The following is a 15,742-nucleotide window of genomic DNA, read 5'->3' as shown; positions in this document are numbered from 1 at the left end:
CTTGATTGAATGTGGTCCAGATACTCTGAGCAGTAAGACTTGAGCACCTAAGTCAACATCTGGCAGAAAACAAATCGCTCTTAATTTGGAAAAGGAAACATGGCAAAGTGTATACACAACTGAATCTTGTTCACAATTACTCATCGTTTGGCAGAGTTTACCGCATTTGCCATGTTTGGACTCCCTGTGGTCTTAAAGTTATACTGAAGGCTCTTTGTGTGCCTGATGCCAAGTAGTTGCAAAACACGTAACCAAGCCTGAACATCTGTGGCAACCCTGCACTTATTAGGGTTTCCCTTCTCTACTTTGCTTGGCATGGTTGGTGGAGAGAAGTGGTTAGTATTAGAACTACAAAGTCATAATTTCCTGGATGCCTTAGGAATTCCCCAGAAATTCAAAAAGCCTGTTAGGATTTCACCAATACTTCAATCTAACTTTATTCTCTTTGTAACCTTAGTAAGTCAGTGATCAACAGACAAACGTCCTTACGTTTCTAGAGAATGTAGAAAGAGGATGTGAGGACATCCACAAGCTCTGAGCTAATTAACTGACTTTAACGGATTCAGGATTACATGGAGATGGACTGGTGACATCACTGCCTGCTGTATTTTGAGAAGTTGTTTACACGTTTCTTAAACCAGTTGCATTCTGATGTAATCTATCCCAACATGAGCACCAAGAAAAATAGGGCCAGAATAAACTGAACATATGCAAAATGAATCCTTCATGCTACCATTGTAGATGAATATGGTCATACTATTGTATTATGGTAACAAAGGATTACATTTATTTACATTGTACAATGTGCTTCAAAAAACTCCACAGCAGTATCATAGTGCCATTTTCTCATATAAACAAATACTGTAACAGCTTATTCAGAGTTTTTCTTTGCTTTTACATAATCTATAACATGTTCCCATTCTAACCTATTATGCAACATCTATGCTGTTTTTCCATGTATGAAACGTGGCTTTTAAATGGCTGCTCCTGCATTTTTTTGATTAAGCCAAAGATGTACAGTGTGGCAAGTTCATTCACAGAGTGCAAGTGCAGCAGAGCTAAATGCGGTGGCCACAGGTGAAGGCCAACAGAGGTGCTGTAACTCCTGGAAACCCCCAGGACATACAATGCACCTTTGTAAGCAGCACTCTGGCAGACCAGAGAACCTGGTCACAGATACAGTCCAGTACAAGCAAATGGTGTTTGCTTTGGGAAGCTGAATGAAGCTATGTTTGAAACAGTATTCCAGAATTTGCCCTGGATTCAACACAGAAAATCTTCTGCCTTGCAATTTGATTGTTGTAATGAACAGAGTGATTCAACTGCTGCACAAAAAAAGCCATCTATTCCCCTTTAAAGCCACAGATGTTCTCATACCTCTCTGGTATGAAGGAGGAGAGAGAAGCTTCCTGTTGATGCTGCATTTGAAAGGAACAGATACAGAAATGATGTTTTATATGATGAATCATACCTTTGTGTGCAGCTTTGGGGTCTTTGAGCTCCTTCTGTGCCTCCTCTATTTTATCTGAAACAGAAAAAGAAAAAGATTTTCATTATAGCCAAATCCAATAGTGAATAATAGCAATAAGTATAAACGATGGCACAATTCTGGGACAGAGTGATGTAGCATTTCAAAATACAACTTTAAAAACAGAACATCAAAGTGTGTCAAATACGGAAGAAGAAATTTGTTAATCAATATATTATCAATGCTAGAGATATTGGTTACCATATCTACCAATATTTCAAGACTTAATTTTACAATAAAAAAACGGTAATATAATATAATATAATATAATATAATATAATATAATATAATATAATATAATATAATTATAGTAATGTCCTGCAAAAGACACCAGACCGATCTTCCCCCCAACTCACAGGTACAGCAGACATTCCAAATGTCATATAATCTCTGTGTGTGTGGGAGGGATATGCACACTGAGAATATACAATATTAGAATGCAATTACTTATTATTATATAAGAGCAGCCAGGATTGTGTGTGTTTGTATGTACATGTGCTCTAAAATATGGGGAATGAGAAGCAATCATCTCCTTTCACTACCTTAAGTCGCACACACATACACACCCACCCACTGCATACACAAATACAAAAAAGCATTGAAAAGCAGAAGAGATTTGTGTGGTGTGTTTCAACCACAATTTTTTTTCAGCAAGGATGCATTAAATTGATCAAAAGTGACAGCAAGGAAATATATATAATATTAAAAAACATATCTATTTGAAATAAATGCTGTTCTTTGAGCAATTCATCATATTATTTACTTTTTAAAATATGCTAAAAATAGAATACAGGTATTTTAAATTGCCATATTATTTCACAATATTACTGTTTTACTGTATTTTGTATTGGCCTTGGTGAGCATAAAAATACTTTTTTTCAAAAACATAAAAAAAATAAAAACTATTTTTGCATAACCATTCTCACATTTTACTAACTACTTCTTTTAATCTTTTGTATCACCTTACCATGACTGGATGGGCCAAGTTTCTAAACACTGAACTGTAAATGTTCAATAAATTTTTGGACTGGTTAGGAAGTTTTGTGTTCTGAGAAAAGACCATCACAAGAGTTCACAGTGTTTCCAAGATTTACTTACAGGAGACTCAGATGAGCCTGAAGTCACCAATCAGCACGCAGGAGACAAACATACTGAAGACGTTGTTCTACTAATTTATGATGTCTAAACCACAGAAAATACGCGTGGAAGCTGCTAAATCATATAGAGAAGGACTTAGTAAGCAGGAAAGGGTGCAATATTTTGACAAACTGATGTTAATAGGTGGTACAGATCCATACAGGCTGGCTCCTTTGGTTGTGGCCTAATGGTTAGAGCGTCGGACTTGCAAGCCGAAGGTCGCAGGATCAAGTCTCAGTATTGGCAGGAGTTGTAGGTGGGGAAGTGAATGTACAGCGCTCTCTTTGCTCCGGGCGTTGGAGCAAGTGGCTGTCCACTGCTCCGGGTGTGTCTTCACTACTCACCAGGGCTGGATTGGTAATCGGGCATACTGGGCATTTTACCAGTGGGCCGACGCACTTAAGGGGCCGACAGAATGTTTTTTTGTCGAAAATCATCACGCAGGGACAGCGAGCAGCCAGTGGCCCATTGGTTTGTCTCCTGTATTGACTGCGTAAACATCCAATCACAATGCGCTATAATAAACATGTCCGCAGCCAGAGGAGAATTGCATTTGTAAAGGCTGGAGAGCAGTCACGATAGCAGAAAACACCAGCAGCCAGCTTGCTCTCATCAGCACCAGACTGGGAACTGCGGGTTGACTTGGGTAAGCAGCTCAAGTTCCCAGATTTTGTAACATCGACCTGTTTAAGACCAGACGTGGTGCTGACATCTGCTTCGTCTAAGCAGGTTCTCTTGCTGGAACTGACAGTCCCTTGGGAGGACCGTATGGAAGAGGCCAATGAGCGCAAGCGGCTTAAGTATCAGGAGCTCATAGAGGAGTGCCGGAGGAGGGGCTGGAGGGCGCACTGTGAACCCACTGAGGTGGGGTGCAGAGGCTTCGCCACCCGCTCCTTGTGTAAGAGCTTCACCCTGCTCTGCATCACAGGAGCTGCAAAGAGGAGACCTATTAAGTCTACCACAGAAGCCGCAGAAAGAGCATCGAGGTGGATTTGGATTAAAAGGTCAGAGGAGTGGGTTAGCGCTGCTGGAACACAAGTTGGGGCCTGATCAACCCCAGCTGGGTCGCCTGAGGGAGGGTGTCTGATGTTGAAAGACCCGAAACACCCAATGATCTCAGGAAATATCACTGATGATTGTGTCCCAGCACATCTACGGATGTATCTATGCACTATAGTTTTTAATATTTTATATTATTAAAATATATTATTTTATATTATTAAAATATTTTATATTATATATTATGTGTATGTATATATATATATATGTATATATTACATTTAATGTTTAAAGGGGTCATATGATGCTGCTAAAAAGAACATTATTTTGTGTATTTGGTGTAATGAAATGTGTTTATGCGGTTTAAGGTAAAAAAAAACACATTATTTTCCACATACTGTCCATTATTGTTTCTCCTCTATGCCCCGCCTTTCTGAAAGGCGTCGATTTTTACAAAGCTCATCGGTCTGAAAAAGCTAGGTGTGCTCTGATTGGCCAGCTATCCAGTGCATTGTGATTGACCGAATTCCTCAAGCGTGTGACGGAAATGTTACGTCCCTTACCATATTGTGATGCCTGCGGCAACCACATGTGACGACCCGGGCTGGACTCCGCTTTGTCCACGGTGAAAGCCGATCCGGCGATCGACAGCGCAAAGTTGAAGTATTTCCTCAGTGGCCAGCACGGATCAGCTCCAGGCATGACGAAGCGATATCGTCCTCTTTTGGAAGGCCAAACAAAGTAGTTTCGCTTTCACAACGAAGCACACAGCACCTTCATGACATGGCGGCGGCGGCAACAATACTACAGCGAGAATAAAAGTTACGCCTTCTTTCTTTGCGTGAACATTTGGGCGGTGTTATGCAAATCTTCCCAGATAGTGACATAGGTATGTGGGGGCGTGTTAGAACGAGCCGTTTTAGGTAGGTGTGGCTGACTCCTAACTTTTATAAAGAATATCTCTTTGGATTTGAGACTTTAGTCTTTGCAACTTTACAGATCTTCTTTATGCACCAAGAGCTTGTAACACTCCAAAGAGAAAGGAAAAATTCGGTCAATCACAATGCACTGGATAGCTGGCCAATCAGAGCACACCTGCATCATATGACCCTTTTAATATTTAAGTGAATTAAAACATTTATTTCAGTGCAATGCACATGTAATAGTGTTCAGAAATAAGAATCACCGTTTGCGATTTTGACGGCACTTCTACAGACGCAAAATAAGATTAATCTGCTCTCCTGAGATTTCACACCACACTCGTGGTTCATGACCTCCACGTCCCACCTACACATGCCACACGCATCTGTCAATGATATCCTGTGCACATCCCCACTGAACACACTTGTGTGCATCAGATCACACATCTTACCCACCAAAAATGCTTACAAATCAGTACCATTTTTTGTCAGCTCCTCACACACACGTGCGTGGCGAGACTGCCCCCGCAGGAAGTGGTGGGTGGATGCAGCAGTAGACAGAGCTGATAGTGAAGTCTGCGTGGGCACGCTGGTGAAAAATGTATCCAGTGCAGATCTTCAGTACAAACATACACCTCCTAGACTACAGTTATGTTTATAACCCATAATGCAAACACACAGAGAGGGCGTGAGACGATGAGCGCATCATATTCAACTATGTCTTTTCATTTTCTAACGAAAATATGAATTGTGGTTGAACTGGCAATCTTGCTTTGGGAATGGTAGTTAGGGTGTTCCTATGTGGTTGCTAGGGTGTTCTAGGTGGTTGTCAGGCCATTGCTATGCAGTTGCCAGGGTGTTCAGGGTGGTTCTCATGGAGTTGCTACATGATTGCTAGGTTGTGCTGGATGGTTGTCAGGGTGCTGCTATGCGGTTTCTCAGGTATTCTGGATTGTTGTTAGGGTGAATTTATATCTAGGGTGTTCTAGGTGGTTGTCAGGGTGTTGCTATGCGGCTTCTCAGGTATTCTGGATTGTTGTTAGGGTGCTTTTATATCTAGGGTGTTCTAGGTGGTTGTCAGGGTGTTGCTATGGGGTTGCTCAGGTGTGCTGGATTGTTGTCAGGGTGATGTTATATTTAGGGTGTTCTGGATGGTTGTCAGGGTGTTGCTATGCAGTTGATAGTGTGTTCTGGATGGTTAACAACGGATAAATCTCTATTTTGTTAAGAGGACAGTCAAGTTACTCCTGTGGTTCATGCTGAGATTTTTCACACTGACTACCTTCATAAATTACCCTGCGTCTCTCAATGAATGTTCCCGCTGGATCCAGCTGGGTGGGTGATTCATCCGCACTGTGTCTCTCTCTCACACACACACACACCTCATTCACAGCTTTAATTATTCATCAATGCCTGATCTACCTGAGACTACCACTTGTTGTGTTAAATAATTAATGAACACTAATGCTAAACAGACTAACAAAGAGAATCCGCATGGTAGATGTGTTCACCTGCACTCAGAAGTGGGAGTTACTTGTACACACTGACACACACCAATGATTAAACTCAATCTGTTGCACAGTGAATTCGCTCAAGAGCGAATGAGGATAAACAAAAATTCGCTGCATGTCTCATACTCATACTGATGCTGCAATGTTTGCAGCTGCTCTTGCTAAAGACTTCATGCCACTGGAAACAGGAAGGTTCAGCAGTAAAATATTAGCCTTTGCGCAAAATAGCATGCTCCTGTTTTTACCTCCCATAAAGAGGAAATAGGATCATATGACATTGAAGACCGGAGTAATGATGCTGAAAATTCAGCTTTGCATCACATAATTAATATATATATATATATATATATATCATTTAACATGTAATATTTAAGTGAATTTTAAAGTTTATTTTAGTGCAATGTACATGGATTTCAATTATAAGTGCATTACTGCAAACGCAATTTTCTGTCAATTATATCCTGTGCACTAACATCTCTGTGTGCATCGAATCACACGTCTTACCCACCGAGAATGCTTACAAATCAGTACCATTTGTTATCAGCTCCTCTCAAACACACACACAGATACGTGTGCGGCGAGACTGCCCCCGCAGGAAGTGGTGGGTGGATGCAGCAGTAGACAGAGCTGATAGTGAAGTCTGCGTGGGCACGCTGGTGAAAAATGTATCCAGTGCAGATCTTCAGTACAAACATACACCTCCTAGACTACAGTTATGTTTATAACCCATAATGCAAACACACAGAGAGGGCGTGAGACGATGAGCGCATCATATTCAACTATGTCTTTTCATTTTCTAACGAAAATATGAATTGTGGTTGAACTGGCAATCTTGCTTTGGGAATGGTAGTTAGGGTGTTCCTATGTGGTTGCTAGGGTGTTCTAGGTGGTTGTCAGGCCATTGCTATGCAGTTGCCAGGGTGTTCAGGGTGGTTCTCATGGAGTTGCTACATGATTGCTAGGTTGTGCTGGATGGTTGTCAGGGTGCTGCTATGCGGTTTCTCAGGTATTCTGGATTGTTGTTAGGGTGAATTTATATCTAGGGTGTTCTAGGTGGTTGTCAGGGTGTTGCTATGGGGTTGCTCAGGTGTGCTGGATTGTTGTCAGGGTGATGTTATATTTAGGGTGTTCTGGATGGTTGTCAGGGTGTTGCTATGCAGTTGATAGTGTGTTCTGGATAGTTAACAACGGATAAATCTCTATTTTGTTAAGAGGACAGTCAAGTTACTCCTGTGGTTCATGCTGAGATTTTTCACACTGACTACCTTCATAAATTACCCTGCGTCTCTCAATGAATGTTCCCGCTGGATCCAGCTGGGTGGGTGATTCATCCGCACTGTGTCTCTCTCTCACACACACACCTCATTCACAGCTTTAATTATTCATCAATGCCTGATCTACCTGAGACTACCACTTGTTGTGTTAAATAATTAATGAACACTAATGCTAAACAGACTAACAAAGAGAATCCGCATGGTAGATGTGTTCACCTGCACTCAGAAGTGGGAGTTACTTGTACACACTGACACACACCAATGATTAAACTCAATCTGTTGCACAGTGAATTCGCTCAAGAGCGAATGAGGATAAACAAAAATTCGCTGCATGTCTCATACTCATACTGATGCTGCAATGTTTGCAGCTGCTCTTGCTAAAGACTTCATGCCACTGGAAACAGGAAGGTTCAGCAGTAAAATATTAGCCTTTGCGCAAAATAGCATGCTCCTGTTTTTACCTCCCATAAAGAGGAAATGAAACAAACCCAGTGCATTACAGCCTGACACCACAGCTCCCAACCAGAGAACTGTATTAAACTAAAGAGTAGACAAACAACATTATACTTCAAGAAATGAAATGGGAAAAAATACAGAATTGTCAAATATAGTATTGGCCACTCCATAATACAAACCATTTGCTGAACTCAAAAATTACCAACAAGCATTTCTGAAAATGAGAAATATTCATCTGGGAAAAAAAATGTTGTAGTTTTCTAATTTGACTGAAAACATTTAATATTTTAATTTTTTTTAAAAACGTCACATTTAGAGAAGACGTTTCATAGACGTTTCAAATTTACATAAAACAGTGGCATATGATCTCAAAGTTATTAATGCAAACTTACCTACAGTGATCAAGATCAATTACTGTGTCTCAGAAAGAGAATTTAAGAGGACATATATCAATTTACTATAAAAAGGCTGCTAATTAATTGGAAACCTGTGACTTTTTTCACATTTCAGATGTGAAAGTTAAAGCTCAAGACTATTCAAATCTGCCTAAAACGAGTGTGAACTGACAATGACATGAATCTTTCCTGACTCGAAAATTAGGCCATTTACCATCAAGTCAATATTTCACCATTTTTCACATATGTGCAACCCAGATGAGAAAAGAAACAGTTTACAAGTTAACCAGTAATATCTTATATATGTAATAGGGATGCACCGATACCACTTTTTCCAGTACTCGCTCGATACGATACTTTTATTTTTGGTACTTGCCGATACCGAGTACCGATACCAATATTTTCATTGCATTTGTAAATTTTTTTAAATATTGGGTACAGAAACCAAAAGAGTATGCATAGTGTTAGTTGGTTAACTTCATTTATCAAATAGATACAGTCAAACCAAAATTTATTCAGACACCTTCAACATTTCTCACATTATCATTATTTATTCGCTATAGTTTAGAAAATGGTTAAATTGTGTCAGAAAAAATTCAGCTTGATAATGTCAGATAACTTTGATAGAAAGGTAGGTAATAGATTACAATAAACCAAAAATCATTCATACAGCTGTCAATATTTACACAACTATCAATACTTTGTCGGGTGACCCTTAGCCTTAATGACAGCATATAGTCTCCTGGGCATGCTGTCAACCAGGTTCATGCAAACCTCAACTTCAATTTTTTCCCAGACTCGGTCTGAATAATTTTTGGTCGCAAATTTGTATAAATTTTACTGGTAGGCCACTGTATGAAGAATTTTTGGGTATAATATATCACAGTTTAGTTTATTTTGCTATCCTCACTTACATAAATAAACTATAGTGTCCTACACCCACTAGTAAAAAAATTATATCTGGTCTCTGAATAATTTTTGGTTTGACTGTATATCCTTCTATTATTTTCACACTTAAAATGTATTTTACGAGTTTTTGTTACTTTCACTGTTCATTTTTTCTCTCTCTATGGTAGCCTTCATCATCTTTAATTTGATAGCATTAGAGCTGCCCCATTGCAGCGGCTCAGTACTGTAATCACGCGATTTGCTGTAAAAATACAGGTAACCACTCGCTATAAATCTCCTAAATGTGATATTTTCATAAATAGAAGTCACGTTTTTTTTTCATCTGAAACGTGCAGGGATTTATTTTCCAAAGCCACTCATATAATGCAGAAACACTCAAACAAGCAAAACACGCGCAACGCGCACACGTATTTGTACTGGTGCAGAATGAGAGGAACAAGCACAGTACAGCCTAGTGCATTTAACACAGGCTGTTAGTTTCACTTTCTAATTTAAATTCAAATAAATGACATTTATAGTGAATGCCCATATAAATTGTCTTATATTTACGATTTAGTTTTAATCCAAATGATGCGTGCTAAGTGAGCAAACATCAATAAAGATCACACAACAGAAGTGTGCGCTCTCTCTCTCCCTCCCTGCCATTAAGTAACTTGTACATTGTTTTACTTACTTCTTTTTGACATATCCGACCGAACTACAAACTTTCCAGTGATGTCTGTGAATAAGGGATATTCACTCGACAAGCGCGCGCATCTGTGCCGGCGCGCGCTCAATCCACTCAGCGTGATATGCTTACCAGCTGGCGCAAATCAGCTATACAGGCATTAATACTGAATGTTTTATATTCATTGCATACATATACTTCGTAGACATTTTTAATCTCTAATAACTCTATTCTGCTGTCTGTTGTCTGTGTTTCTTTGTCTGAATATGGCACTTATCACATGCTGTGTGGTATCGGCGTTTGGTATCGGGGCATTTTAATGAGTACGAGTACGAGTACAGGAGCTCAGTATCGGGCCCGATACCGATACGTGCATCCCTAATATGTAATATACAATATAACTGATATATTGATATATTTTATTAATATTTTATTTTGATTATATATTATATATAGCATTATATATTATTATATATAATTAAATATTATATAATATATATATATATATATAGATCATACCCTTTCTATTCATTGTATTCATCAAATTATAAAAAAATTAGATAATCAGTCTCATAAATATGATATTTACCCAAACACACCAAAAGTAAAACCAACTTCGGTTCATATGACAAAATTAATAATAATGATCTTTTTTGCCGTTTTAATAGTATTCAAGAGAAATAAGAGATCTGCAGAAACAAAAATGCCACCGATACGTGCATCCCTAATATGTAATATACAATATAACTGATATATTGATATATTTTATTAATATTTTATTTTGATTATATATTATATATAGCATTATATATTATTATATATAATTAAATATTATATAATATATATATATATATATAGATCATACCCTTTCTATTCATTGTATTCATCAAATTATAAAAAAATTGGATAATCAGTCTCATAAATATGATATTTACCCAAACACACCAAAAGTAAAACCAACTTCGGTTCATATGACAAAATTAATAATAATGATCTTTTTTGCCGTTTTAATAGTATTCAAGAGAAATAAGAGATCTGCAGAAACAAAAATGCCTACAAATAAACATTGTTTGTAATTTAGAACATAACAATTAAAACAGAATCAGTATATTTTCAGAATTAAAAATTAGATTGACAAACCTGTTTTCTTTGGCCACAGCCCATCCAGAGTGATCTGGAACAGCGTGCAGCAGCGCGTGTGCGTATGTGTCTGTGGCTGTTCGTTTACAGCCGTCTGTCTGACTGACAGCAGAATAGCTGCTCCCTGTCGCCTCCCATAACATCAGTTTCTCTTATTGCACTTTGGCACTTAACACTGGACATTAACACTTTAACACTGGACAACGCATGCAAATACACACACACACACACACACACACACACACACACACACACACACACACAGCCATGTGTTCATTCAGTAAAGACAACACAGTACTCCCTCTTTCTGTCTCTCTTGACCAGGGTTATTATAGTTAACAAACTCAAACCATAAAAACATTTTTGATACTTGAAATACATTTTAATTGAAACAAAATAAAATATAAAAACCCTAAAATGTATTTATTTCAGCTGGTTTGGTTTCCAAGGCAGCATTTCTTATTTTCATTTAGTTTAACTTGATGCACTATAATAACTAAAATTAAAACAAACAAATTTATAAACTTTATATTTTATTAAATTTATAACTTGAACTAAAATGAAAATGAAAGAAATTAAAACTTAAAACTAATACAAAATATTTTTAAAACTATAACAGTATCTTATGATACTAAAATAACACTGCTCCTGACTTGTGTTTTTGTAAATTTTCATAAATATAAGAATCATAAAAATAAGCATCAATCTACTGACAAAACTGTCAAATTATTATAATAAGGGAGTAAAAGAAAATATAACGATTAATAAATAAATGTAATTTTAATCAATTATTATTTTTACATTACAGTAAGTAGAATTTGAAAGAGAAATAGGCCTGTTTTTCATGAAAATAATTTTGCAAAATTGCAACCAAAAAAAAAAGGGGGTTTTCATATTCTTTATGCAAAATATAATTTCTGAAATGTCTAGGCTGAAATATGACCTATACATATTCTTGACAAATTTTCTGAGATTCACCCTATTGGCTTGTGAAAGCATGAAACAAAAGTGTGTGTGTGTGTGTGTGTGTGTGCGTGCGTGTTTGTCTTCTTCCTCTCAGAAGAGTTCTGCTTACCCAGTTAACGCAACCACACCCTTTAGTCCACAAAATAGGAGGCACTTGTGTAAATGTGACCGTGCACCGCAGGCATTCAACCACACACACACACACAAGCAGAGTCACATGGTGTCCCTGTGGAGTGGATGGGGAATCCCTGTCAGTGCAGGCCTAGCCGTTCCTGACCAAACAAACAGATGATGTCATCATTAGCTGGAGCTCAGCGTGGGCGATCCTGTTCTATCCTGCCCCACACAATCCCTCCTTTATGAGTGTCTCTCTTGGACTCTCTTGCTTTCTTTTTCTCTCGGGCAGGTTTAACCCTCTAAGCACTGGGCTGATCCCACCATGGGGATTTCAACAAACGTGATTCCACAGGATAAACATCAAGGGTGAATCTCACAAAAGCAAGTCCAGGTCACATTTCAACCCAAAATTGAAATAAAAAACAATAAAATAAAATAAATGTTTTGCATTAAAACTAAAAATACTATATGTTTATGGTTAAGATTAGGGTTTGGTTTGTGGTTAGTTGCATGAAATTATGCATAATTAACTGTTATTACTATAGTAAGCATAATAATGTATAATTAACAATGAAACTTTTTCCCAAATTTTTTTTTTATTGTTGTGTTTTTTATTTTATAACAATTGAGCACATAATTCAGTGGCACTTTATCATAAGGTCCCATTAATTAATGTTAGTTATGCAAAATAAATTTGTTACAGTATTTATCAATCTTTGTTAATGTTAGTTAATAAAAATACAACTGATAGTTTGTGTCAGCTCAGGTCCATTAAATAATATTAACAGATAAAACTTTTAATTGTAATAATGTATTAGTAAATGTTGAACTTAACGTACTAGGATAATTAAATGCTTTATTAAGTATTTTTCATTGTTATCTCATGTTAACAAAATTAAAAAAAAAGAAAACGTATTAATGTAATGAATCCAAATATTTTACATTTGAGTTTTTGTAACTGCCATTATGGTTGTTTTCATTAGAATTTATTTAATGCTGTAATACAAGGATTTTTGTTTTTATATTTATTTTATATTTAAATCAGCATAATGTAAAAAATGAAATACAACAAATTTAAGTAATGAGAATTTGGGGAGGAAATGTTTACATTTCATGTAAATGTCATGAAAATAATGCAACAAAACAAAATAGGCTTCATTTTCTTTAAAGAGGTCATATGATGCTGCTAAAAAGAACATTATTTTGTGTATTTGGTGTCAATCTACTGACAAAACTGTCAAATTATTATAATAAGGGAGTAAAAGAAAATATAACGATTAATAAATAAATGTAATTTTAATCAATTATTATTTTTACATTACAGTAAGTAGAATTTGAAAGAGAAATAGGCCTGTTTTTCATGAAAATAATTTTGCAAAATTGCAACCAAAAAAAAAAGGGGGTTTTCATATTCTTTATGCAAAATATAATTTCTGAAATGTCTAGGCTGAAATATGACCTATACATATTCTTGACAAATTTTCTGAGATTCACCCTATTGGCTTGTGAAAGCATGAAACAAAAGTGTGTGTGTGTGTGTGTGTGTGTGCGTGCGTGTTTGTCTTCTTCCTCTCAGAAGAGTTCTGCTTACCCAGTTAACGCAACCACACCCTTTAGTCCACAAAATAGGAGGCACTTGTGTAAATGTGACCGTGCACCGCAGGCATTCAACCACACACACACACACAAGCAGAGTCACATGGTGTCCCTGTGGAGTGGATGGGGAATCCCTGTCAGTGCAGGCCTAGCCGTTCCTGACCAAACAAACAGATGATGTCATCATTAGCTGGAGCTCAGCGTGGGCGATCCTGTTCTATCCTGCCCCACACAATCCCTCCTTTATGAGTGTCTCTCTTGGACTCTCTTGCTTTCTTTTTCTCTCGGGCAGGTTTAACCCTCTAAGCACTGGGCTGATCCCACCATGGGGATTTCAACAAACGTGATTCCACAGGATAAACATCAAGGGTGAATCTCACAAAAGCAAGTCCAGGTCACATTTCAACCCAAAATTGAAATAAAAAACAATAAAATAAAATAAATGTTTTGCATTAAAACTAAAAATACTATATGTTTATGGTTAAGATTAGGGTTTGGTTTGTGGTTAGTTGCATGAAATTATGCATAATTAACTGTTATTACTATAGTAAGCATAATAATGTATAATTAACAATGAAACTTTTTCCCAAAATTTTTTTTTATTGTTGTGTTTTTTATTTTATAACAATTGAGCACATAATTCAGTGGCACTTTATCATAAGGTCCCATTAATTAATGTTAGTTATGCAAAATAAATTTGTTACAGTATTTATCAATCTTTGTTAATGTTAGTTAATAAAAATACAACTGATAGTTTGTGTCAGCTCAGGTCCATTAAATAATATTAACAGATAAAACTTTTAATTGTAATAATGTATTAGTAAATGTTGAACTTAACGTACTAGGATAATCAAATGCTTTATTAAGTATTTTTCATTGTTATCTCATGTTAACAAAATTAAAAAAAAGAAAACGTATTAATGTAATGAATCCAAATATTTTACATTTGAGTTTTTGTAACTGCCATTATGGTTGTTTTCATTAGAATTTATTTAATGCTGTAATACAAGGATTTTTGTTTTTATATTTATTTTATATTTAAATCAGCATAATGTAAAAAATGAAATACAACAAATTTAAGTAATGAGAATTTGGGGAGGAAATGTTTACATTTCATGTAAATGTCATGAAAATAATGCAACAAAACAAAATAGGCTTCATTTTCTTTAAAGGGGTCATATGATGCTGCTAAAAAGAACATTATTTTGTGTATTTGGTGTAATGAAATGTTTTTATGCAGTTTAAGGTTCAAAAAACACATTATTTTCCACATACTGTACATTATTGTTTCTCCTCTATGCCCCGCCTTTTTGAAACGTGTCGATTTTTACAAAGCTCATCGGTCTGAAAAGCGAGGTGTGCTCTGATTGGCCAGCTATCCAGTGCGTTGTGATTGGCCGAACACCAACTTTACAGATCTTCTTTATGCACCAAGAGCTTGTGACACTCCAATCAAAATTGAAATCGCATCATATGACCCCCGTTAAGTAAAACATCATTTCTAATTTCTGTCTTTTAATTTGGCCTGATGTGATCTGGACAGGTTTCATGAGATTCATGCATAAAAAGTTTGATTTAAAAAAATAAAACCACTTTGGTCGACACTGCCTCTCCTCTTCACGAAGTCCTTCCTGACCACTTTTCCGATATTCTGTACTGGAAAGCACAGCAAAAACCCCATGACGCTTGCCAAAGGAAATTAGTGTCACTTCCAATCAGCGCTCGGTTAGGAAACAGACACGGCCTAATCCGAGATCTAAATAGTCAGGATAACAAGACTGTAGTTTGTAATTTGTTTTTGGAAAAAAGAAGCTCTCAGCCCTGATTGTTCTGGAAAAATTTTTGCGTTCATGAACACCCTAAAAAATTGTTTCCAATCAGCACAAAAAAGCAGACTGTAGAATCTTCCACAAATTCTACAAAGAATGATTTGTTTTTACTTTTACATGGAAACACATTTACCGAATAAATTCACTGACCAAATTCCTCCATGCGCATCAAAAAAGTCATGTGACTGTGCGATGGGACCGCATAACTTGACTAACCAGCGGACTGATCTCGTTGCACACCATCTGAAATGTTGTTATGGTCATTCTGAAATGCCTGAACAAATTCTGTCGTCAAAGT

At 36.8% G+C, this 15,742-nt stretch overlaps 1 protein-coding gene across 4 annotated transcripts in view; it reads right to left on the bottom strand.

Annotated features, from left to right (window-relative positions):
• Positions 1-15,742, bottom strand: part of LOC107559707 (zinc finger protein 40-like) — a 57,905-nt gene that overhangs the window by 11,464 nt on the left and 30,699 nt on the right. For all 4 annotated transcript variants that reach the window (XM_016243612.1, XM_016243610.1, XM_016243611.1 and 1 more), the window contains exon 2: positions 1,472-1,525. In XM_016243612.1, coding sequence (XP_016099098.1) covers positions 1,472-1,525 — 54 coding nt within the window. The remainder of the gene's footprint in view (positions 1-1,471; positions 1,526-15,742) is intronic.

The sequence above is a fragment of the Sinocyclocheilus grahami genome, unplaced genomic scaffold (genome assembly GCF_001515645.1).
Source record: "Sinocyclocheilus grahami isolate Dianchi unplaced genomic scaffold, SAMN03320097.WGS_v1.1 scaffold695.1, whole genome shotgun sequence".
Taxonomy (NCBI): domain Eukaryota; kingdom Metazoa; phylum Chordata; class Actinopteri; order Cypriniformes; family Cyprinidae; genus Sinocyclocheilus; species Sinocyclocheilus grahami.
Note: the sequence above shows the minus strand (reverse complement) of the source record. Positions and strands in the feature narration are given on the sequence as shown.